Source organism: Ursus maritimus (assembly GCF_017311325.1).
Source record: "Ursus maritimus isolate PB19 chromosome X unlocalized genomic scaffold, ASM1731132v1 scaffold_X1, whole genome shotgun sequence".
Taxonomy (NCBI): domain Eukaryota; kingdom Metazoa; phylum Chordata; class Mammalia; order Carnivora; family Ursidae; genus Ursus; species Ursus maritimus.
In genome coordinates, this window is record NW_024423319.1 from 74264584 (window position 1) to 74289557 (window position 24974).

A 24974-nucleotide genomic window follows, 5' to 3' on the forward strand; every position below is an offset into this window, starting at 1 on the left:
AAGTAATTTATATAAGCCCTAGTAAAGTGTTAGGCACACTGCAGGTGCTCAAAAAACGTTATTTTACTTCCTTCTCAGAGTTACTGTGAGGACTGAATAAAATAATGCTTTGAGAACTAAATGAAATAATGCATATAGCATGTTGTCATGTCAGTAGTAGATGTTTAATAAATGGTTATTTTCCTCTCATGTATCCTTTATGACAATATCCTGGGTCTTCTCATTGAAAGTAGAGAAAAAGGATAAGCCCAGAAATATGAAAAATTTAAGTTTTAAACCTGGCTCTGCTATTTTACTAGCCAATTCTGGTCAGGTTATTTTCTGAGTCTTACTTTTCTCACTGGTAAATGAGGGATAATGCTTACCTCCCAGAAGTGCTAGGAGACATAAATGAGATAATATATACAAAGGAGCTAACATATGGATATACTTACATGAGACACAACCGGTACTTAATAAATGTTAAATTCTTTTCTCATTCAAATAGTTCTTAAATCCTACCTCTATAAAACCTTTCTGCAATAGGAGGATCATTTGCTGAATGTCTGGTACAATGACCTTATCTAAATATAAAACTCAAATATAAAATTGCTAGTATTCATCTACTTATACTCATATTTGTTCATATAAAATGACAATATTTCATTTAGATATGTTTTCAGTATTTTTGTTCCATAGCAAGGGCTATTAGGCTAAATCTGCAATAGCATCCAATACAGCAGCACCATGTTCATTTTTAAAAAATTTATTAGGCACTTACTGGGGACCACATTCTCAGTATTGAGAGACTAAGAAGAAACAGGTCCTTGGCTGTGAGTTTTACCAATGTTTCTGACATTAACAATATTAATGTCTAAAATTTAATTTATATTAGTATTCTTTATTTATTATATACTAGTAATATATTTTTATATATTGCTTAAATATGGCAGCCACTGTTCAAAGCATTTCGTGTAGACCAAGACATTTAATACTCACAATAATCCCTTATTTTATAGGTGAGGAAACTGAGGGACCGACTGGTAAAATAATTTTCTCAACTTGTCTACTATATATTATTACTATGATCACTCCCTGGAGCTGATCTATGAAAGCAGGTCTGTCTGATAAATATATTCATTTAATTTTTACATTTTAATTTCAACAATTTATTTACATTTTAAGAGATGTTATACATACATGGTAAAAACTTAAAAATGTACCAAAAGTTATACTATGAAAAATAAGTCCTGACTTTTGAATTCCGGTAATGACAGAATAGTTTCTATCAGAATAACCATCATGATAAATTGCAGGTAGTACAGAGTATCCCCAAACAGGCAGAAACTACAGGAAATTCAACCCTCAAAAGAAAGGCGCTACAATGGTGAGAGTCACAGTTATATATATTTTATGTGACGTGTGGTAGAGCTCAGGCAGATAGCTGCAGGCTTATTAGCCTGAGGATTCAGAGCACAGAGTTCAGAGTTGCCAGAGTCTCATAAAATAAGATCCAAAATCTCTAGGTTCAAATAAAAACCCACTCACCATATAAAGAATCAGGAAAAGTTGAATGAGAAGACAGTCAACAGATGTTAACACCAAGATAACATACATGTTAGAATTATCTGACAAGGATTTTAAGGCAACCATTACAAAAATGTTTCAAGAAGCAATTACAAGCATGTTAGAAACACAATAAAAAATAGAAAGTATCAACTAAGAAACAGAAAACATAAAGAATGGAAATTTTGGAACTGAAAAATACAATAATCAAAATAAAAAACTTACTAGATGGGTTTAATAGAAAAATGGAGATGGCAAAGAACAGCATCACTGAATTTGAAAATAGAGCAACAGAAATCACCCAATCTAAGCAACATAGAGAAAACAGAGTAAAAAATAATAAGCAGAGACTTAGGGTCCTTTGGGACAAGAACAAGATATCAAACATTTGTGTCATCAGAATATCAAAAGAAGATTAAGATGACATTTAAAAAATAGTCAAAGAAATAATGGCTAAAATCCCAAATTTGGTGAAAGACTTATCCTACATATTCAAGAGGCTGCATGAAACCTAAAAAGAATAAACCCCTCAAAACCCACTCTTCCAAGTCACATCATACTTAAGTATCTGGAATGTAAGGAGAAAAAACAAAAATAAAAACCTTGAAAGCAGGTAGAGAGAAATGATGCATCACTTTACATTCTCACCTATATGAAAACAATGATTCAAATGAAAATGGATTTCTCATCAAAACCCACAGAGGCCAGAAGGAAAAGGCACATTTTTTAAGTGCTGAAAGAAAGAACTTCCATCCCAAAATTCTATAGCCAGTGAACATATCCTTCAGTAGTGAAAGAGAAATGAAGCCATTCTCAGATGAAGGAAAACAAAGACAATTTGTCTTCCTCAGATCCACCCTAAAAAAAATGGCCAAAGGAAATGATAAAAGAAGTCTTAGAGCATTAAGAAGGAAGAAAGCACAACAGAAATAGTAAAAATATGGCTAAATACAGCACATTTTTCTTTTTCTTTTGAGTTTTAAAAATTATGTTCGATCGTGGAAGCAAAAACTGCAACAATTTCTAATGTGGTTTTCAATGTATGTAGAGTAAAATTTTAAAATATTGTATTAGAGAGGAAGGTAAAGAGACATAATGGCAGGGAATGTTTCTATAGTTCACTCAAAGTGGCAAAATGTTGATACCAATAAACTGTTTATATATATATATTTTATGTACCTAAAGCAACTACTAAAAAATCTATACAAAGTGATATGCTCAAAAACACTATATATAAATAAAAAATGGAATTTAAAAAAAATATCCAAGTAATCCAGAGGAAGGCAGGAGGGAAAAACAGGGAACAAACAAAAAACAAACGACAAAATGGCAGACATAAGTCTTAACGTATCAATATCAAGCAAATGATCTAAACACACCAATTAAAAAACAGAAATTGGTAGAATGGATAAAAAAATGCCTGAATTATATTTTGTCTATAAGAAAGTCACTTCAAATATAATGATGTAGAGAAATTGAAATAAAACTGATGGAAAAAGATATAATCTGTAAATGGTAATAAAAAAGCATGAGTGGCAGTTTCATAAAAAAGTACTATATGCTGGCTAACTGAACATAAAAAAAGTAAACCTATACTTATCATATGATCCAGCAATTACATTCCTGGTGTTGGTCCCAGACACATGAAAACTTCCACAAAAACTGTACATAAATGTTTAATTTTTAATAGCTATAAATCGGAAACAGCCCAAATGTTCTTAAATGGATAAATGATTAAACAAACTATGGGACCTGTATACCATGGAATACTATTCAGCAATAAAAATGAATAAAGTATTAGGGAATGGAACAACTTGGACAGCCATCAAGGGAATTATGCTGAATGAAAAAGCCAATCTCAAAAGGTTACATACTTCATGGTTCGATTTATATCACATGCTCTGAATGAAAAAGCTGTAGACATGAAGAACCGATTAGTGGCTTCCATGGGTTAGAGACCGAGTTGAGGGAAGAGAAGGCAGGTATAGTTATAAAAAGGTAGCACAAGGGAGGTCTTTGTGGTGATGGAATAATTCTGTATCCTGATTGTGGTAGTGGTTACATCAATTTATACATGTGATAAAATTGCATAGAACCAAATACACATACACACAAATGAGTGCATGTAAAATTGATGAAATCTGAATAAGGTCAGTGGATTGTACCAAAATCTATTTCCTGGTTTTTATATTTTACTATAGTTATATAAGATATTACTATTGGGGGAAACCAAATGAAGGGTACATGAGACTTCTTTGTAATATTTTTGCAATTATCTGTGGACGTAAAACTATTTTAAAATAAAGAAGTTTAAAAAATAATTGGATGGAATGGGATAAAATATTAATTGGATAGGGTTAATATAGACTAAATGCTAAAGAAGAAAGGAATAGTAAACTTGAAGATGGATCATTAGAAATTAAGCAAACTGAGAAGCATAGAGAAAAAAATTGGAAAAAAGTGACAAGCACTTCAGCGACTTATAGGACAGTATCAATTATTCTAACACATGTTTAACAGGAGTTTTAGAAAGACAGGAGAGAGGGAAATAGGGCAAAAAAGGTCAAGAAACACCAGCCAAGAATTTTCCAAATTATATCCAAAACTGCAACCCACAGATCCAGGAACTCAGAAACTCCCACGTAGGATAAATACAAAAGTATACCAGGCCACATCATGGTCAATGTTCTGAAAACCAAAGATAAATTTATAAGGGCAGCCAGAGAACAAAGACATATATACAGGGAAATGATGATAAGAACAAGACTGACTTTCCATAAAAAAGATGGAGCCAGGAAAAAAAAACCCTGTCCATCTAGAATTTCATATCCAGCAAAAATATTCTTCAAAAATGAAGGCAGGAAAAAAAATGGAATCAGATAAGTAAAAGGGTTCTGCACCTAGCTATGAGGGGAAAGAGGATGTGAAATTATTTTCTCTTTGGAAACAACTGGAAAATTTACCAAATATAGGAAACATTTTTTTAAAGATATCGGACAATATGCAATACAAGACAGTAATCTGAGAAAAAAGAAATACAAATGGTGATCCTTACTATCACTCCAGCTTTCTGCCAGGAGGTAATCCTTGGACTGCGATGCAGGGGAGGGGGATCTAAACAGAGTCTAACAATGTCTGAATAGAAGAGACAGAGACTGGAATTCAAAAAGACCAGGGTTGTTAGAAATTGTGGGGATGGAGCTAAGCCATAAAAAGTGTACCAGAAATAGGCAGAGAGGTCCCCTTGAGTCTTTTGATGAATACCGATCTGAACATGGATAGGGTAAAACTTCACAAAGGTAGCCTAGAAAAAATTTCCCCGGAAACCATTACTAAGAAGTTGTAGGGGGGCGCCTGGGTGGCTCAGGCGTTAAGCGTCTGCCTTTGGCTCAGGGCGTGATCCTGGAGTCCTGGGATCGAGCCCCGCATCAGGCTCCTCCACTGGGAGCCTGCTTCTTCCTCTCCCACTCCCCCTGCTTGTGTTCCCTCTGTCACTGGCTGTCTGTCTCTCTGTCAAATAAATAAATAAAATCTTAAAAAAAAAAAGAAGTTGTAGGAAGAACACTTCCTAGAGTTCACATAAGGTCAAAGTAGAGAGACCTCAGTGAATACACAGGGGCATCTGTAAAGACTTCAGAGGGGGCAGTTCCTTCAAAATGGCTAAATTAGCCCTGGAGTAAAGGCTACTCAAGATGTACTCTAAATGAGCTTAAAAACAAACCTCAAAAGGATCAAACTGATCCACAATAATTTGTCTATCAGAAAAAGTACAATCCTCTATAAATAAATAACAAAAAATCCAGCACTCAACAATGTAAAATTCACAGTGTTGGATATACAGTTTAAAAAGTACTAAACATACAAGGAAGCAGGAAAATGTGATCTATAACCTGGAGAAAAATTAGTCAACAGAAACAGACTCAGAAATGACAGAGATAATGGAATTAGTGGACAAGGACCTTAAAACTACTCTTATAATTATGCTCCCAACGTTCATGGATGTAAAGAAAATATGAACACAGTGAAGAGAGAAATGGAAGATTTTTTTTCCTGGTCATATACATATTTTAAAGATTTTATTAGTTTTGGAAGTTTTTTTATAATAGAAATTATAGAAATGAAAAATACAGTATTTGAAAGAAAAATTTCACTGGATGGGATTAACAGCAATTATATACTGCAGAAGAAAAGATCAATGAACTTGAAGGCAAAGCAACAGAAATTCTTGAATATGAATCACAGAAATAAAAGACAAAAAAACGGGGTCCTCAATGACCTATGGGACAATGAAACTGGTCTAACATAAGTTTAACTGGAGTTTCAGTAGTAGTGGAGAGAGAGAAAAAGGACAGAAAAGAAGTAATGGCTGAAATATTTCCAAATTTGATAAAAATTATACACCATCAGATCCTAGAAGCTTTGGGTTCCAAACAGGATAAACACACACACACACACACACCACACCACACCACACCACACCAGGGCAAACTGTAATCAAGGCGCTAAAAACTAGTCACAAAGAGAAAAGTTAAAAGCAGCCAGAGGAAAAGATAAGAATAATTAGGACTTCTCACGAGGAAATATGCAAGCACAAAGATAATGGAATGATACCTTTAAAGTTCTGCAAGAAATAATTATCAGCCTAGAACTCTATACCCAGTGAAAATATCTTTCAAAAATTAAGACAAAATAGACTTTTCAAACAAAAGCTGAGAAAATTTGTTGCTAACAGACCTGCGTTATGATAAAAAATTAACTGAAGTTCTTAGGCAAAATGTAACTTTTACCAGATGGAAACCTGGATCTACCAAAGGATTGAAAAATGCTGGAAAGGATAAATATATGGGTAAATGCCAAAAATATTTCCTTACTCATCTTTTAATTTCTTTAACTGATAATTTAGGACCATGTCGGGAGCAGCTCATCCAGTGGTGGCTGCATATGTGCTGACTGCAAATGAGTGCCACTGAAGGCCTTGGAGGAGGGAGGCAGGCTGTCAGCCTGGTGGCAGAGTCAGTGGAGCAACACAGTCCAACCAAAAGGTGGCAGAGCCCAGGTGGGCGGATAGGGGATATGGTCCAGAGCTGCTCATAGCTGGGACATTCTAGCCTGAGCATTAAATCCTTTGGCTCAAGTGAGTAGCTGTCTAGCCTCCCTGTGCCCTCTGCTGGGCCCCTTCAACAGGTTCCCCTACTATGAGACCTGTTGCCTGGTCAGGCTCTGGATCTTCTCTTCCAACCCTTTCTTTAAGCTTTTCAGTTCTCTCCTCTGAAGTGCTGGCACCATGACCAGCGCTTGTACTCCCTAACCACAAGAGGGACATGAAAAAGTACCCTTGGTTATGCCTGCTATAATCTCTATAACTTTATTATTGTTTAGATAATAAACAATCTTCTACCTAGATAGAAATACAACAAGAATACGGATTGTTGGCTTAATAAAGTGAGCTTAGAAGGCTTGCTTTCTCAAACCAGAGCTGTAACATCTATGTTTAAAGAAGCTGAAAAAGGTGAAACTGAAGTATCAGGGAGGGCTCTGACTCATGGTAGGAAGACATTTACTTCAAAGATATGGTGAAATTGTAAGCAAGAAGTGAAAATATGATTAAAATTACCTTTATAGGTGTAATTAATTTACCTTACACTTTCTTAGGCATGGATCATTTTATATACTTTCAGAATAATTTGCTATTTAAGCTGTGGCATCATTTTCAGACCATTCACTCATAGTTAAAGGGAAAGAAGTTGAGTATTTTAAGTGTAGACATGAGTTTATTAAAACCCAAAAGTTGTTCGTTAGAGCTTTTCAAACTAGAAAAAGTCACTGAAACATCTTATGCATAAGTTATTGCATTGCATGGACCAGGGTAATACACATGATGGCCTAGAGATCAATAAAGCCCTGAACACTTGACATTGCTCAATGCCTACGGAACGAAAAGTTACTAAAATAACTCATAGTAATGCCTCTTTTCAATGGCACAGTAACTTGTTTATTTAAACATTTAGCTCTAAACATGAAGACTTAATTATTATCTTATTTGCATAATTGTACTTTCACCTTGCAGACAAGTCTACAAATGTGTCTGGACTTGCTCTTTTGCTTGTAGTCATGTGGTATCAGCACTAACTAAATCTTTGAAGAAGACTTTTTCTTTGTGAATGGTTGACAACAAACACAAGTGGTACTGAAATATTGAAAGTGCTGAATAACTTGTTTGAATCTCATGGTTTCTCCTGGAGCAACTTTTTTTATGTTTGCATGAAGGTACAAAAACAATGGTAGATAAAACTGCAGGCACCATGATATAAATTAAGGCAGTAGCACCAAAGTATACCAGTAGTTATTGTATTCTTTATACTGCCACGTAATCACATTAAAAATTCAATTTTGCTTAAGAATGTCCTTGGCGAAGCACCAGAAATTATTAAATCTTGATCCTGGGTTCAATATTCTGTGTGACAAAACAGGAGTTATGAAGAAGTGCTTCTGTTATAAACTACATTATGGTGGTTGTTTTGGGGAAAAAAAACTCACATCTGTAATTAGGTTGTGGCTTTACTAGCCACTTTTAATGAACACCATTTTTGCTTGAAAGAACAACTGATGGAAAAACCATGATTAGTACTTGGGTATTTGGCAGATACTTCTCAAAAGTGAAGCGAGCCTTTAGGGTAAACAACTGATAATTTGTTGCCAATAATGATATTTACATTTTTGAGTGAAAATTAAAATATTGGAAAACTTCTTTCTGCCATTGTTAAGCTTGACAGTTTTTCCAAACTTAAGCTTTGTTCCAATGAGATTAGTGCTGATATCAATGTGATTTTTCATAGTGCAAAAAATGTTTCAGCATTTGTAACATTCATATAACTTGGTGAACCAATATTTTCCAAGTAATCAATATGTACAAGATGGGTCAAATATCTATTCAAAGTACAAGATGACCAATGAATTTTCATGTCACAGTATATAAAAATTTCACTGGTAACAGTTGCAGATTCCATACAGCATTAACCTTTAAGAAACTACCATTTGTAGAGTTTTTATGTAGTATCAAAGAAGACTATCCACAATTATCCATAAAGGTGATTAAAATAACTCCTCCCTTTTCCAACTACATATCTACGTGAAGCTGGATTTTCTTCATATACTTTAACAAAAACATCATAACACATTGTAGAGGCTGGTATGACAAGTAAGCTGTCATTTATTAAGCCGGACATTATAGAGATGTGCAAAAATGTATAGCAATGACATTCTTCTCATGACATTTTTTTTGTTTTGGAAAATAGAGTTATTGTTAAAAAATCACAACATGTTATCTGTGCTAATGTGTACTGGGTTTATTATTCTTATTTTAAGTAAATTAATAAATTTTAAAATTTTAGAAATATATTGACTGTTTAAAGCAAGACAATAACAATGTATCATGGGGTTTATAACATATGCAAAAGTAAAATATATGACTACAATAGCACAAGGGAAGGAACGGGGGAAAATGGAAGAACACTGTAATAAGGGTGCTACATTGTACATGAAGTAGTGTAAAACTATTTGAAGGTGGAATATGATAACTTAGAAATGCATACTGTAAACCCCAGAGCAACCACAAAAAATCAAAACAGTTACAGATAATAAGCAAATAAAGGAGACAAATGGAACCTTAAAAAAATCATTTAATTAAAAAAAAAGACAGGAAAATAGAAAGAAACAAGGAACAGATGGGACAAATAGAAAACAAATAGGAAAATGGACTTAAACCTAAACATATAAATAATTTATGTAAACATAAGTGGTGTAGGCACTCCCACCAAAAGGCAGAGATTGTCAGACCAGACTAGATAAAAAATCATGACCCAACTATATGTGGTCTACAAGAAATTCAATTTAAATATGAAAACACAAATAGGTTAAAAATAAAGGAACGGATAAAGATATCCACACAAATAATAATCATAATAATCACACTACTCAAATAATAATCAAATTGTCACAGATGTGACAATACTGAAATCAGACAAAGTAGACTTCAGAACAAGGAATATTACCAGAGATAAAGAACAGTATTTCATAATAATAGAGGGGTCAATTCATCAAGAAGATAAAACAACCCTAAATGTGTATACATCTAATAACAAAGCTTCAAAAATACATGAAGCCCAAATCAACGTAAGTGAAAGGAAAAACAGCCAAATCCAAAATCATGGTTGGAGATTTCAGCTTTCTCGGTAATTGACAGGACAAGCAGACAAAAATCCGTAGGGATATAGAAGATATAAACAACACTCTCAACTAACCTGACCTAATTGATAATTATAAAAAATGCTGTCTAATAACAGGAAAATACACATTCTTTGCAAATTGCACATGAAACATTCATCAGGATAGATCATATGCTGGGCTGTAAAACAAATTCCAATAAATATAAAATGACTGAAATCATGCAAAGTATGTTCTCTGAGCACAACAGAATTAAAATGAATGCAAATAGAAAGACATCTGGAAAGTCCTAAAATATATGGAAACTAATTTTTAAAAACCCATGCTTCTAAATAGCTCATCAGTTAAAGAAGAAAATTAGAAAATACTTTGAAGCAACTGAAAATGGAAACATCAAAATTTGTGGGATGCAGCTAAAGCAGAGCTTAGATGAAAATTTATAGCATAAAATGCTTCTATTAGAAAAGAAGAAAGGTTTAAAATCAATAAACTATGTTTCTATCATAAGAGACTAGAAAAAGAACTAAAAATCAATACAAAGTAAGTAGAAGGAAGGAAATAACAAAGATATGAGCAGAAATAATAAAATAGAAAAGAGAAAAATAAAGTCAATGAAACTAAAAGCTGGTTCTTTGAAAAAAAATACAATTCAATAAAACTGATAAGCCACAAGCTAAAATGATCAGGAAAAACAAAGAAATTAGTAATACTAGGAATGAAAGAGGGGATATCACTACAGCTTCTACAGACATTAAAACAATAATAAAAGAATATTATAAGCGAATGGGCAAATTCCTCAAAGACAAATTGTCAACATGGAAGCCAGAAGAAATAGAAAATCTGAATAGTTATGTAACTATTAAAGAAATAGAATTCATAATTAAAAACCTTCTCACAAAGAAAACTCCAGGCTCAAATGTTTTCACTGGTGAATTCTATCAAACACTTAAGTAAGACATAGTATCAATTTTACATAAACTCTTTCAGAAAAAAAGAGGAGGTGGGGACACTTTCCAAGTCATTTTATAAGATCAGCATTGCCTTGATATCAAAACCAGACAAAGACATTATAAGAAAACAACAGGTCAACATCCCTCATCAACATTGACACAAAAAATCCGTGAGAAAATTTCAGCAAACCGAATCCAGCAATATATAAAAAGGATAATATACCATGACCAACTAGGGTTTATTTCAGCAATGCAAGGTTTAACATTTAAAAGGCAACAATTAATGCAATTTACTGTATTAACAGAATAAGAGGACACCATATGATCATTTCAATAGATGGGGAAAAAGCATTTGACAAAATTTAACACTCATTTATGAGAAAACTTCTCAGTAAATTAGGAATAGAAGGGATCTTCTTCAACCTAATAAAGAACATTTATGAAAAAACCTACAGCTAACATCACACTTCATAGTAAAAGATTAAGTGCTTCCCCCTATGATCAGGAACAAGACAAGGATGTTTGCTCTAACCACTTCTATTTAACATCACATTGGAGGTCCCAACCAGTGTAATAAGGCAAGAAAAAGAAATAAAAGGCATAAAGATTGTAAAGGAATAAGTAAAACTTTCTTTATTCACAGATGACATGTTTGTATACATGAAACATGCTAACGAGTCTACAAAAAGCTACTAGAGCTAAAGAGTTTAGCAATGATACATTATTCAAGATCAATATAAAATCAGTTGGGTTTCTATATTCTTGCAACAAACAATTAGAAATTGAAATTTAAAAATATCATTTATAATAACATCAAAATCATGAAATACTTAGGGATAAATATAACAAAATTTGTGCAAGACGTGTTCACTGAAAAGTATAAAAGAAAATTTGAAATTAAAGACTTAAGAAAATGAAGAGATAGAGCAAATTCATGGATTGAAAGATTAAGTATCGTTAAGATGTTATTCCTTCCCAAATCGATTTATAGACTCAGTGCAATCTACAGATGCACTGCAAGACTGTTTTACATCAGTAACACACTTGTATATAAATCTACTTGATTCTTCTCAATGGCTACATATGCCTCATATGAGTCAGGCATAGTTTATGCAACCAGTCCATCAAAAGTGTCTGGTTAAGTAAATATTTTTCATTCACTAAATTTTGGTAATAAACCTAGCTGATTCAGATATATACATATACCTGATCTGTCTGTATATACATATACATATATGTATATATGAATACATTATATAACATAACTGCCATACTCTATCCTGGGTCATAGGATCCAAATAGTATTACTGGATTACAGAACACTCTTACATATGATAGTCCATAAGCTTTATAATACAGAGTGGGTGATCTGCTAAATTAGCCACGTACTGGTCTTTTTTTGGGACCTCATGCCACCTTTGGGCTTTCTCTATGGTAGAGATACCTGAGCCAGGCATATGGGCAGGTTTCCTTCCTCTCAGCTTTTCAAGCTGTGCCCAACTCTTCTTCCAGTTGGGATTGCCTCCTTATTCCACGCCTGGCTGGCAAACCTGGCTCCCCAGTTCCTGTGCTGGGACTAACTCCTTGATCACTGGCTTAATGATATCACTGATTTTATATCGCAGGAGCACTATGATTGAAATCTCACCACTAATGACTTGTAATATTTGTGCTGGGCTTGTCTTCTCAACTCCCTTCCCTTAACTGGCAATCTAGTGTTTTCCCACGGACACATCTCTTTCCTACAGCTGGGATACCTGGTACTTCTTGCAAAGGATGGGTAGTTGCTACTGGAAGCCTTTCCAGCAAAAGGCTTCCAATTCTTCCATCTTAAAAAGAGAAGTTTTCCAATGTGAATGTTGAGATGCTTATTATTCAAACACTCATTTATTCAGCTGTTCATTCAATGAATGAACACCAACAAGGTGAGTAGCTAACACTGTGCTAAGCACTGAGGGGGAATACAGACAACCAAAACACAGATGACCAAATGAATGGTACAGACTATGTTAGAGGAGTGTACTTGAACCTCTTAACAGGTTTGCCTTTCTCAAATCTCTCCCTTTTGCAATCTATCTTCCATGTACTATTGAGTAAGCTTTCTGAAAACCAAAGCTCATCTGTTTTCACAGAAACAAGTATAAATAAACTCTTTAGTGCAGTGTTCAAGTCTCTTCATAATCTGGCTCCAATTTTCATTCAAGCTTTCATTCTTCCCACTTTCCCTCATAAATTCTATGTTCTACTACTATATCAAACTTCTCACTCGTCCCATCAGGCACCAGGTCCTTTCCAATCCTTGTTCCCTTTGCCTACTATGTCTTTTGCTCTTCTTCACCTGGCAAACTCCCAATCAACCTCCAAGATTCAGTTCAAAGTCTTGGTGAAACATTTCTTCTATCCTCAACTGTCCTGGATTTGGGCACATTGTTCTGTCGCCTTTATTAGATGGTGAAATTTTTGAGGGCACTGAGTTTACTTGCTAGTCTTTGTCTCTCTGAATTCAAGTCTGAATAGGGCCTGGCAAGTAGTAGGGACCCAATGAATATTTGTTAAATGAATGAAGGAATAAATGAATGTGAAGGAAGAGCTCAAAGGGCCTTGGTATACTTAGGTAAGGGATTTTTAAAGGCACAGGGCTTGAAGCTGCACCTAGGAAGACAAGAGACAGATGGGGAAACAGCATTTGGAGGAGGAAGATTATTATCCTAGGACACAGAAGAACGTAAGCCCAAGACTGAAAGTGAAGACAGTGGGGGGGGGGGTCAGCCAGACTGCAGCTGACCGCTGCACTATCTTAACCTTTTCACTGACTAGATTTCTCAATTATATTTTCAGCTCCTGGAGGGCAGGGTATTTTGTACACTCCTTTGTATCCCTTTCATATTTGATGCACGTCTCCACAGTCATTGTTCCTACTGTCTCGTGGTTCTTACTATGCTCTGTAATATAATTATTTGTGTATCAGCTTATCTCCCTAGGACTTATACCAGACTCCCACCCAGGCTGCTTGAAGGAAGGGATGAGATGAGGTCTTAGTGTCTTTGCATCTTCCAAGACACCTAGCATGGTGCCTGGCACACAATGGGTGCTCAGTAAATATTTTTTGATCCACCATTTGTTGATCTGATTACAGAGAACCACAAGGATATTTGTGTGCAACTGTGTATTGTGGCACAAAACTTATATATGCCTTCACACTGTGCAGTCTATTTTTGGCAATTTTCATTAAAATGTTATCTTATTGTACATGGAAGACTGTCATTTCAATTTTCTTCTTTGTTCCTTCTTGGATGACTCACATGTCTTATACCAGAAGGATATGACAGAAGGGATTCAAAAAGGGTTTGGACACATTTATGAATGACAAAGTCATAAATGTCTGGGTATAAGGAGTTGTTGGGAGCATGCAAAGGGGAAGGAGAAAACTTGCATTTCAAAAGCGCCTGTTATGTGCCAAGAACTGTGGCATTCATTGTATAATATTTAATCTGGCAGAATATGTCAGCATAAAGACGGGACATGTCTATAAGGCTAAACCCCACATCTATTCAGGCACATAGCTTCTCCAGGTACCAGAGGCAGTATTCATCTTTATTAAAATTTTATCAACTTTTTAAGACAGATGAATCTATGGATTTGCATTGTTTCCTAGGAACAGAACACTCATTCTCAATTCAAGCGCCTATAGTTTAAAACTCCTTTTTGACATAACTTGATCAGTTTTTAAAGTCTCAATGCTTTAAATTACAATGCAATTGGAGATAGTCCCACAGCAATAACAGCAATTACATTTGTTCACAAATGTAATTTGTTCGCTTATCTTTATATTTCATAAAGCTTCCAAATACTGAACAAAGGTAAGTCAAGTCAAGAAAAGAGACTTCTATTAACCCTGACACCAGCAAATTGTCTCAAATTATAGCATGCCTTCGATTTGTATTCTAGACACGCTGAGTGGTTTTTCAGAGATACATATTATACCTCATTTGTGGTTAGCAGAAAACTGGAAGGGAATTAGTTTAAGTTGTTTCTAATTTTCTAAAAATAATAGTAACTTTAAAAAGAATAATGCTCCCAAGTGTACAGATCCTGCATCTGGCAGGAATCAAAACATACCCAAAGTACCATCTCTACTCCTGGGAATGGCCTGAGAAAGGGGGGCTGCGGGTACTGGTTCACACACTGGTTTTATTATAAGTCCCACGCTCTAAGGCCAACAACTACACATCTTGATCTGTGATAACATGCTTCCTGCCACGTGTGGGGGTGGGTGGGAAAGAGAAGGGGTACACCTTCAGATAAAGGATAATTAGCACACTCACTGGGCTCAGACGGCTTTCTGTTAACCTGTTTTGAGGAAGCTAAAATAGACATCTTTGCTTCAGAAAGTGTAAAGCCCATCTCATATGACTAGAGAAGATGGCAAAAGTTCAAGTGAAGTTTCATATTTTGGATGGTCTTCCCCCAATCTCTGTGTGCCACTAACTGCCGGAAAAACACCAGACATGTCTTTGCGGTGATTACGTGTTTCTTAAATTTTACATTAGTCAAAGTAAACTGAATGACCAGGACTAACTCCAAAGAACATAGGTGTGACATACCACCTATGGGACTTTTTAAACATAGAGAAGAACCCAGTTTATACATTTTAAAAATTGCTCCTACTGTTTCGAGACTAGGGGATGAAAATATGCACATATTCCAAGGAGTTCTTTGTGTGAACAGGTGACCCCTTCCCACAGTCTCTGTAATTAATTGAGAAATTAAAGTTAGTTGGCCTTTGAGATCTCTTGTAAAAAAAAGGCAGAAGGTCTTGGATATTTTGGAACAAGAGTCCACTATTCTGCCAAGACAGTGTGTTATTGTTATTGGAGTGTCTCTCAACAAAACGGTATTGAGTGGTGAGGACGTGATTTTGATTAGGTGGAATGACTCAGCTCTTCCCCTTAAAGAAGAGAGGACTTGTCAGAGCCTTACTTACCTCATGATCTGGGATCTCAGAGGATAGTGTTTTCCCTAGGATGACCCCGGTCAAGTATGTCCAGCATCGAGCCGTGTTGGCAAGGTTATAGCCTCCTGTCTCCATCAAGAATTGTGAAGTTAGGAAAGAACAGTCACAAAACAGCAGGAGAGGGAAGGAGGGTAAGGAAGGAGAGAAAAATGTTTTAATAAAAGGGCTAAAAAGACAACTCCAACTTGCAGAATTTCACCTAAACATCCCTTTATGGTGTTTTTGAACCACCTAATAGATGGACTTTAGTGGATTAGTCAGACCATGCACAGTGTGGAACTAGGAAGTCTAAGGCCTGCAAAGATTAAAGAGGCCCTCATCTCTGAACAAATACGTATCCGAGGATTCCATCATGTCATCAGCAAGACTGAGATCCCTGGAACCCGGATCTCTTGGGGCAACCTACCCGATGTCAAGGTTTCTGTGCTGAATTTTGCAACAATTCTATAAAATGGCTTCTGGATGTAATTTGTATGTTAAAGCCATCGGCAGATATAGGCCTAGAAATATCCAGGAAAGAGAAATGGAAAATGCTGACAGAAACAGACTTCCTTCTTTCAATATCAGCATTCCCTTTCTCCACAAAACACAGGCCTAGTGGCAGAGATCAAAGAGAATGAGATGAGGAAGGGACTGTTGATTGACGCTCTGACCCATCTCGTCAGGTTCTGTCACAGTCACCCAGCAGCCACATTATACTGGCTAATAATCAGCATATTTTTGCACTGAATAGATGTGTTCTGCCATGCAAGCATCAGAACGCTGGCCTTTAGCTAAATTCTAAGATTGTAAGGATGAAATGGAATGATTTCCTAACCTCAGTGCAGCCTGAGGGAAATAGAAGCTGGTCTATTTTAGGTAAGGTAACCATATAATTTATTGTCCAAATGGTACATTTTAACAGTAAAAGGGGACACTCTTAATAATTACACTGGGATAACATGTAGAAATTGGGACATATGGTCACCTTTCTCTTAAGCTTTGAAAGCCTTTCTCCTTGAAAGGTCAGGGATACTGGGGATTTTGGAATGTCTTTTAGGCCTCAATGGGGACCAATGAAGCTGGGGGACATGGCCATCTCCAATAGTTGTCTATGTGTTATTGGGGATTGAGAATTTAAGCGAAATAGTACACTTATTACTTTAAACACTCCTGATGTGAAAAATCTGAATTCAGAAGATCAACGTATTGGGTATGATTATTTGATTTCAAAAAGATTCACTATAGATTTTAAGTAGTAAGCTCTCTCTGGTACATACACAATATGATTTGATTTGCAAAAATTCCATTTACATACAGGAATTTCAGGAATACACAAATTGCGCAAGAAGAGTTATATATACAAAAGCCAAAACTTTGGGCTGAGAAAGCAAAGAGACTTTGAAAATGCTAAGGAAAGGCTGTAGCCAGAAACAAAAGTTGAATTTGCACAGATGTGTGTTGTGGAAAGGGCTTTTTTTCTTCCCCCTAGCTGTACCTGTATCATTGACAGCATCCTCAGTGCTGTCAAGGAAAGTAATACATCATACGATACTTATCAATTTTATCTTTTCCCTGAGTTGAAGTTAATAGGTGTCTTGCCAGCTTTTCATAAGAGGTTGGCTCCTGTAAGCACCTGTAATTTTGATCCCTCTCGGATTTGAGGCTGCCAAAGGACCAGGCTCGCGTATTTGTGTTGAGTGTTCACTCATTTTCATAAGGCCTTCCCACAGCCTCCTCTAATTTGGTTTTTACAACAGGTTGACAAAACAACAAACTATTAGCTGTTCCATAATACATGCATTTTAAGCTCAATCTGCTTGACCATGTTATTTTAACACACCAATCCATTCACCGAATGAAATCAAGATGGTGCCAGATAGATAGAAAGATTCTCAGCAAGGCATCTTCAAAGGTAGTTGAGGTTGTAAAAAGTACCTTTCACAAATGTGTAAATACTTCTACTGAACAGACCCAGCTTTCTGTTGGTTAAGTAATGCAAAATGTCAGTACACACTGGAGGCAAGGATGCCCAAGAGACTCGAGATCTCTCAATTTGGCTTTATTATAACAAATCCATGCTTCTTCTGGTAGGGGCTGGGCAGAGGAGAAGTCATTCTTGAATTCAGCTTAGATATTTAATTAATTCATGTGTTTACTACTTATATATAAGTAGACTTAGAATTTTAGTGGTATGTTTCCACAGGATGATTATTAGAACTGAGAGTCAAAAACTATATCGAGAGAAGATGGATAAAAGTCCACTGAGGTTAATATTCACTATTCTTAATAAGATCTGATGGCACCTTTAACCAAAGGACCTTTGTGTCAGGAAGTGAAACTTAGACTTCAGAGTGCCAAGGAGTCAATGCACATGCCAAGCTGAGGAGAAGGGTGTCACAGTACTTCCTTATGCTGAATTGTGAAGGGGGCAGAGTTCTTTGACTCAGGCTTCTGGATCCCAGGCAGGTTGGTATTATCCAATCTAAGAAAGCCACGTTTTCCTCAGCATCAATGGACAAAATGGGGAAGAAGGTCAGCAGATTCTCCTGGTGACCTTCCTTTGTACTCACCTCCTCCCAAAACGAGTGTTGCCAATTGCCACTGAAGGATGTACTTAAGACATTTGCCAATTCCCACTGGAGTCATGTTAAAGGAGCACATGGGATCCCCAGCAATCGTATCAGCTCCCAGCTGTAAGACCACTGCTTTGGGATTAAAGGCTATGTATACCTCCTTTAGTACACTGTAGAAAAGAGAAAGGAGAGAAAATGTCAGAGAAAGATAGGTCAGTTTGGTCTAGGGGTGGTGGTGGTGGGGCAGTCGGAGGTATAGTTGAGTCAGCAAATAGTGAAGGAAAAAAGACCCAACTTGTCAAAGTCATCAAACTTTCTATCTAAAGCGGGTGAATCAGACCGTATGTAAATTATACCTTAAAAAACCTGATTTACAAAAAACATTCCCTCCACTTTCACCTTACCAAGGACCAAGTTTGCCCTTATGTTTTAAAACACAAACTTCCTTTCAATATTCACATCCACTAACTTCAACAGCCACAGGACAGAGCATGCGTATTTACTCCGTTTTACAATCTGGGAAAGTAAGACATATATGCTGCACAGTTCTGATAATTTAAGACTGTCAACATACTTGGAGTTTATTATCTAGTTATCAATGGAAACTGCTGAAGAGAATTAACATGCTTTGAAAGCACAGATGTTATCAGCTTACTTTCTTTTATGCTAAAGGACTTCTGGGTTATGAAATGTAGCCCTCCCTAAATCATATGTAACCAGAGTCTTAGAGAGTAGGAAATGATAACCACTGATCCAAAATTATAAATCTGAAGGCACCCTAAAGAATAAGTTGTAGTGAGCAATAATGAGGATAATTTTGGGTAGAATCATACAGTGCCATTAAATCAACCTAACAGCTTTTTTTTTCCTGACAATTAGAAGCATCATAGATGAAAAGGAAGTTGTCAATGTGACAGATGACCTTAGGCTTCTAGTATTATCATTAATTGAACACTGACACTGTCCAGAATACATTCTTAGGAGTTATAAGGTCCCTGCTCTCAAGGGGCTTACAATCTAGTTCCCAGACAAAACATATACCAGTCCTCATGGGCCTGAGTAACTCTTACAGAGACATATAAACACGTGCAAATTAACATACTTCAGAGTTGAGAAAATGCAGAGTCAGAAAGTGATAAAAAATGTTGGGGTTAATGACCCCTTCATAATCAACATGTCAAATTATACCAGTGCAGCAAAAACAGAAAAATTCCAGATCCTTCTAAAACTGCAAAAAGAATTCAAGGGATATAAAATGTCATACTCCCAAATTCGTATGTAACCAGGGTAATGAAACTATTGAAAAGTGCTCAGCTGCAGAGGCATTCTTTGACTCCAAAGACTGTTTTGTTTTATTTCTCATCTATGCAGACAAATATTGTCTGATTGTGGAAATTGTAAGAATATTATAAAACTTATGGCATATGATCCTTAATAGAGAAATACTCTCTGTTCTCTCTTTCCTGTGCTTATCTCCTGTTGCAGAGGGAAGATAAGCCACCCGAACAGTTAGCTAACGTTTACTGAGCATCTACATGTACAGGGCACCCTATTAGCTGCTATCAGGAGCCACAGAGGAAGGCATGATCCCTGTTCTGAAAAGGTTTATAACTTAACAGGAAGAAGGGGGAGGCAAAAAGGACTAATGTTTCTTCATTCTTTCCCTCATTTTGCACATATTTACTGAGTGCCCTGTGTGTCCAGCATGAAACTGTACCAGATGCTGCAGGAACAAAGAAGAATATGACACAGCTCTTATCTTCATGTGGCTCAGAACAGAGGGGAAGGCTCATACTATGTTAATCAGTAATTAAAATACAATGATAAATGAAGTATCAGAGATGGCACAGAGAGGGGAATAACTGACTTTTTAAGAAGATGTTAGAACTGTAGAAAGAGCCAATATGCCCTTCAACAGATGAATGGATAAAGATGATGTGGGATATATACAATGGAATATTACTCAGCCATCAGAAAGGATGAATACCCACCATTTGCATCGACATGGATGGAACCGGAGGCCATTATGCTAAGTGAAATAAGCCAAGCAGAGAAAGACAATTATCATATGGTTTCACTAAACAACAATTGTTGGAGAGGATGTGGAGAAAGGGGATCCCTCCTACATTGTTGGTGGATTCGAAGTGCTGTTCTATGGAAATTTTAAGTAGTATATTTTGAGAGACACAATAGGTAGTCTGAAAAAAAAGACCATTATATGATTTCATAACATACTTATTTTTTTTACTAAAAATAATTGCTACAAAAAGGACAAGATAATGTCCATTCTTGATCATGAAGTCAAACGAGCTAATAATAGAAAGTGTTTGAAATTGTTGGAATGATAATAAAGTTTAATACATGCATGTAAATTATTTGTTAATGAAGGCCTATCATATCATCATGACATAGGAAGAGATAGTTAGTTGTCTAAGCCTCAATATGGAGGATCTCTGCCCTCCCTGAGGCTTATAAGTTAGTGAGGAAGGTAGACCATACCTGTCTTAAAAGTCTAGCCTAGTAGAGATACAAAGTATTGGGATATCAATTTGAATAAAGGTGATATTTGAACTGAATCTTGAATAAAAGAAAAATATGAGCTGGAGGAGCATTTTGCCTGGAAGGTATAGTAAGTGCAGTTGATGAGATGGATTAGTGTATTTAATAATTCCTAAGAAACATAATAGTACCTTGGGGTCATGTGGGTATTAGACCTAAGTTTGTGGCTTAGTGGTTAAATTTGTGATGTGCCTCGTGTTGTGATGAGCACTGGGTGTTATATGCAACTAATGAATCAGTGAACACTACATCAAAAACTAATGATGTACTTACTACAGTGGCTAACTGAACAGAATAAAATAATAATAATAATAAAATAAAAATATATAAAATTTTAAAAAAAGGAACCTTCTGGAATAGTGCCCAGTACCTCGTAAGTGAAGTAAAAGTACTTATTTTAAAAATACATACAATTGAAGCTATTATTTAAAAACATTTACACTAAGGTATGAATGACTGATAAGTTCAATACAACATGAGGACATTTCCATTCTAATGAAGGATCTTATAAATCTGAAAAAAAAACGAAAGAAAAAAAAGGAAAGGCTCTACAGAGGTAACTTCTGACTTAGGTCTTAAAAGATAAGAACTACAGTGAACCACCTATTACAATGGCTAAAATGAAAAAATAGTGATAACATCAATCATAGTGAGGATGTGGAGAAACTACACCACACATAGCTTGTGGGTGGGAACATAAAATGGTATAGCCACTTTGGAAAATAGTTTGGCAGTTCCCATCAAAATGAAAAATAGACTTACCATATGACCCAGGAATTGCCTTCTTGGGCATTTATACCAGAGAAATTAAGACTTATTTTCATACAGGAACTTGTACACAAATATTCACAACAGCTTTATTTGTAACAATCCAAACTGGAAACCACTCAGATGTACTTCAATAAGTGAATGGTTAAACAAACTGTGGTACATCCATACCACTGGAATAGTGTTTATCAATAAAAAGAAACAAACTATTGATAAATGCAAAAAAAAAAAACAACTTGGATGGCTTTCAAAGGAATTATGCTGGGTGAATAAGGCCAATCCAAAATCTATACTGCGTGATTCCATTATATACCATTTGTTAAATAACAATTTGCAGGATGGAGAACAGATTGAAAGTTGCCAGTAGTTAGGGATGGGTGTAAAAGAGTGGTATGGCACAGCCTTGTGGTGGTGGTACAGTTCTGTATCTTGATTGTGGTGGTGGTTGTGGTTATGCAAAGCTATGTATGTGACAAAAATGTCATAGACACACACACACACACACACGAGTGCATGCATAGTTGGTGAAAACTGAGTAAGCTCTATGAATTGTACCAATGCCAACTTCTTGATTTTGATGTTGAATTATAATTGTGCAGGATGTCAACACTGGAGGAGGCTGGAGGAAGGGCACATGGGACTTCCTTGTACATTTCTTTGCAACCTCCTTTGAATCTGTAATTATCTCAAAACAAAAAGTGAAAAAGAAAGATTAGGAAAAGCTTATGGGCACGTGGGGTGAAGACAGTGGAGTTGGCAGCGGGAATGGTTGTGAGGGTTATTGGTAGAAGACTAGGTTCAGAGAAGGAACTGCACACACAAGAGCATGATGGCTTGAAACAGGCAGTGGTGGGAGGGAGGCTAGTGAAGTAAACGAGGGTTAGGGCACACAGGGCCAGATATGCCAGGCAGGCTAATGAATGGGGACTGTTACTTCAAGAGTATGGAACATCTTGAACATTGTGTGTGCCTGTGTGTTTCCATGCATGTATGTGTGTCGGGGGAATGATCAGATTTACATTTTGAAAAGATACTCTGGCTGTAGCATAAGATATACTGAAGGTTATCAGGGGGCGTCTGCACCCATCCAGGCCAGCGGCAGCAAGGGAAGGGAAGAAGAGATGGATTTGGGAGATACTTCTAGGGTAGAATTGATAGGGCAGCTCATACTGACACACAAGAAAAGCATATACATATAACATTCATGAGTGTTCTGTACTGGGACAGAGGAAAGGATAAAGGCGGGCAGGTGTGTTAGGGACAGCTGTTTGAATGATAGCCAGGAAGAGAAAACGAGTCCCCAGGGAATTCTGATGAAGAAGGCTCTGGATGGCTGGAGAAAAGGGTAATTAGAAGTTTTGGAAAAGGTAAGGTATTTCGTACACAGTGTAAACATCAAAGCAACTGCAAGTGAGGATAGCTTCTGTGTGAGGCCTACATGGAGGACTGAACGTTTTCATTTGGTTTGACAGTCAAATGGGAGTCACTAGAGAAGTATAAGGACTGATGTTGCCGAAAAATGATGCTTAGGAACTCTGATTTTTGCTGTTGCATGGAAGGCCAAAGAGAGAAAGTCTGGAGGCAGAGGGGTTGGGCGAAAAGGGTATTGAAGCATTCCAAGCACAAGAGCAACAGGAAGCAAGGTAAGATGAATTGGGAAAAAAAATGAGAGGGCTAAGTGACAGACTGGGTGGGGGTTGGGGGCGGTCAGAGCAGAAAACACACTGTGCCAATTCCTCCAGAATTCAAAGGAGGGGGAGAGAGAAACTGAAATAATCCTTTTCCTATTGGATCTTCCAAATCCGGTGTTCTTTCTTCTCATCAATCTCACCTCTTTTGAGTCAACGTCATTTGCTTCTACTACTCAAACAGCGAAGGTCCTAGCTAGAGACCTACAAAGTACTTGTTCACCTCCCTTAAGGACTTTAGCACCTGGTTCACAAGTTTTTCTGTCTCTTCCTTTCCCTGTCATTCTTTTTTGCAGTCCACTATTCATTTGCTTCCTCACATCTTGATTCAAGCACCTATTCTTACCTATGCTGGGCACCAGAGATACAGAAATAAGTAAGACCCAAGAAGCACATTGCACAGTAGGGAAAGAAGATAGGAAAACAAGTAACTGTGATCAGTGCTATAATATCCATGCACTCATTCAAAAAAATCTTAACTAAATGCCTACTGTATACCAGGCACTATGTTGGGCAACAGGTTTACTGTACTGAACAAAAGAGACCTGTCCCTTTCCCCTGTGACCCTTCTTTTTTTTTTTAAATGTTTTTTTTATTATATTATGTTAGTCATCATACAGTACATCCCTGGTCTTTGATGTAAAGTTCCATGACTCATTAGTTGCGTATAACACCCAGTGCACCATGCAATACGTGCCCACCCCACCACCCATCACCAGCCTATCCCATTTCCCCACCCCCCTCCCCTCTGAAGTCCTCAGTTTGTTTCTCAGAGTCCATAGTCTCTCATGCTTCATTCTCCCTCCTGTGACCCTTCTAATTCTCTGAAATCACAGTTTCTTCACCTTTTGAACAACAGTGATGTCCATCTGTGCTCCACTTTAGTTATCTCTAGGCATAGCCATGCTTTGGAGCCTGGGAAGGAAGTGCCTGGAAATGCTCTACTTCTAACACCCTGAACTCCAAACTGCTTTTCCTGTATATAATTTTCTTTCTTTTTTAAAATAAAGATTTTATTTATTTATTTGACAGAGAGAGGCATCGAGAGAGGGAACACAAGGAGGGAGAGTGGGAGAGGGAGAAGCAGGCTTCCCGCCGAGCAGGGAGCCCGATGTGGGGCTCGATCCCAGGACCCTGGGATCATGACCTGAGCGGAAGGCAGACGCTTAATGACTGAGGCACCCAGGCGCCCCTGTATATAATTTTTTATCTTCCCATTGAACTTGTTCTTTATTCTTTTATTTTAACTCCTGTTTCCTTCTCTTTCTCCTATTTTCAAAGTCCACCAGTTCATCTTTTGACCTCATTTGCTTCACTACTCATTTTGGAGAATACGATTAGTCATTTCAAAAACCCTTATGAGCATACTTGATTCCCTCACACCTTTGTCGTTTTTGCCTTGTCAATCCTGAAGCCCTTGGATAAACTACTCTGTCAGAATTTTCTGCTCTGTTCTGCTGGAGAAAGCTGAGAAGTCAAGCCAATTGCTTCCTCTATAGTTTATGCTTACGACTCCAATTCAACAAATTCCATAAACATTTACTGAGTGATCCATATGTGCCACTCCCTCTGCAAAGTTTGGCAATCATTTGCTTCACCTCTTGTTGGTAAACAAGATGCTCCTTTGATAGACTTTTATACTTACTTGATTTTTTTTTTTTTTTAGCATCAA

General features: G+C 36.6%; 1 protein-coding gene across 2 annotated transcripts in view; it reads right to left on the reverse strand.

The window, feature by feature from the left end:
* Positions 1 to 24974, reverse strand: part of HDAC8 (histone deacetylase 8) — a 219738-nt gene that overhangs the window by 104804 nt on the left and 89960 nt on the right. For both annotated transcript variants that reach the window (XM_040631015.1, XM_008709722.2), the window contains 2 exons: positions 18285 to 18457; positions 15703 to 15797 (listed from right to left, as the gene is read on the reverse strand). In XM_040631015.1, coding sequence (XP_040486949.1) covers positions 15703 to 15797; positions 18285 to 18457 — 268 coding nt within the window. The remainder of the gene's footprint in view (positions 1 to 15702; positions 15798 to 18284; positions 18458 to 24974) is intronic.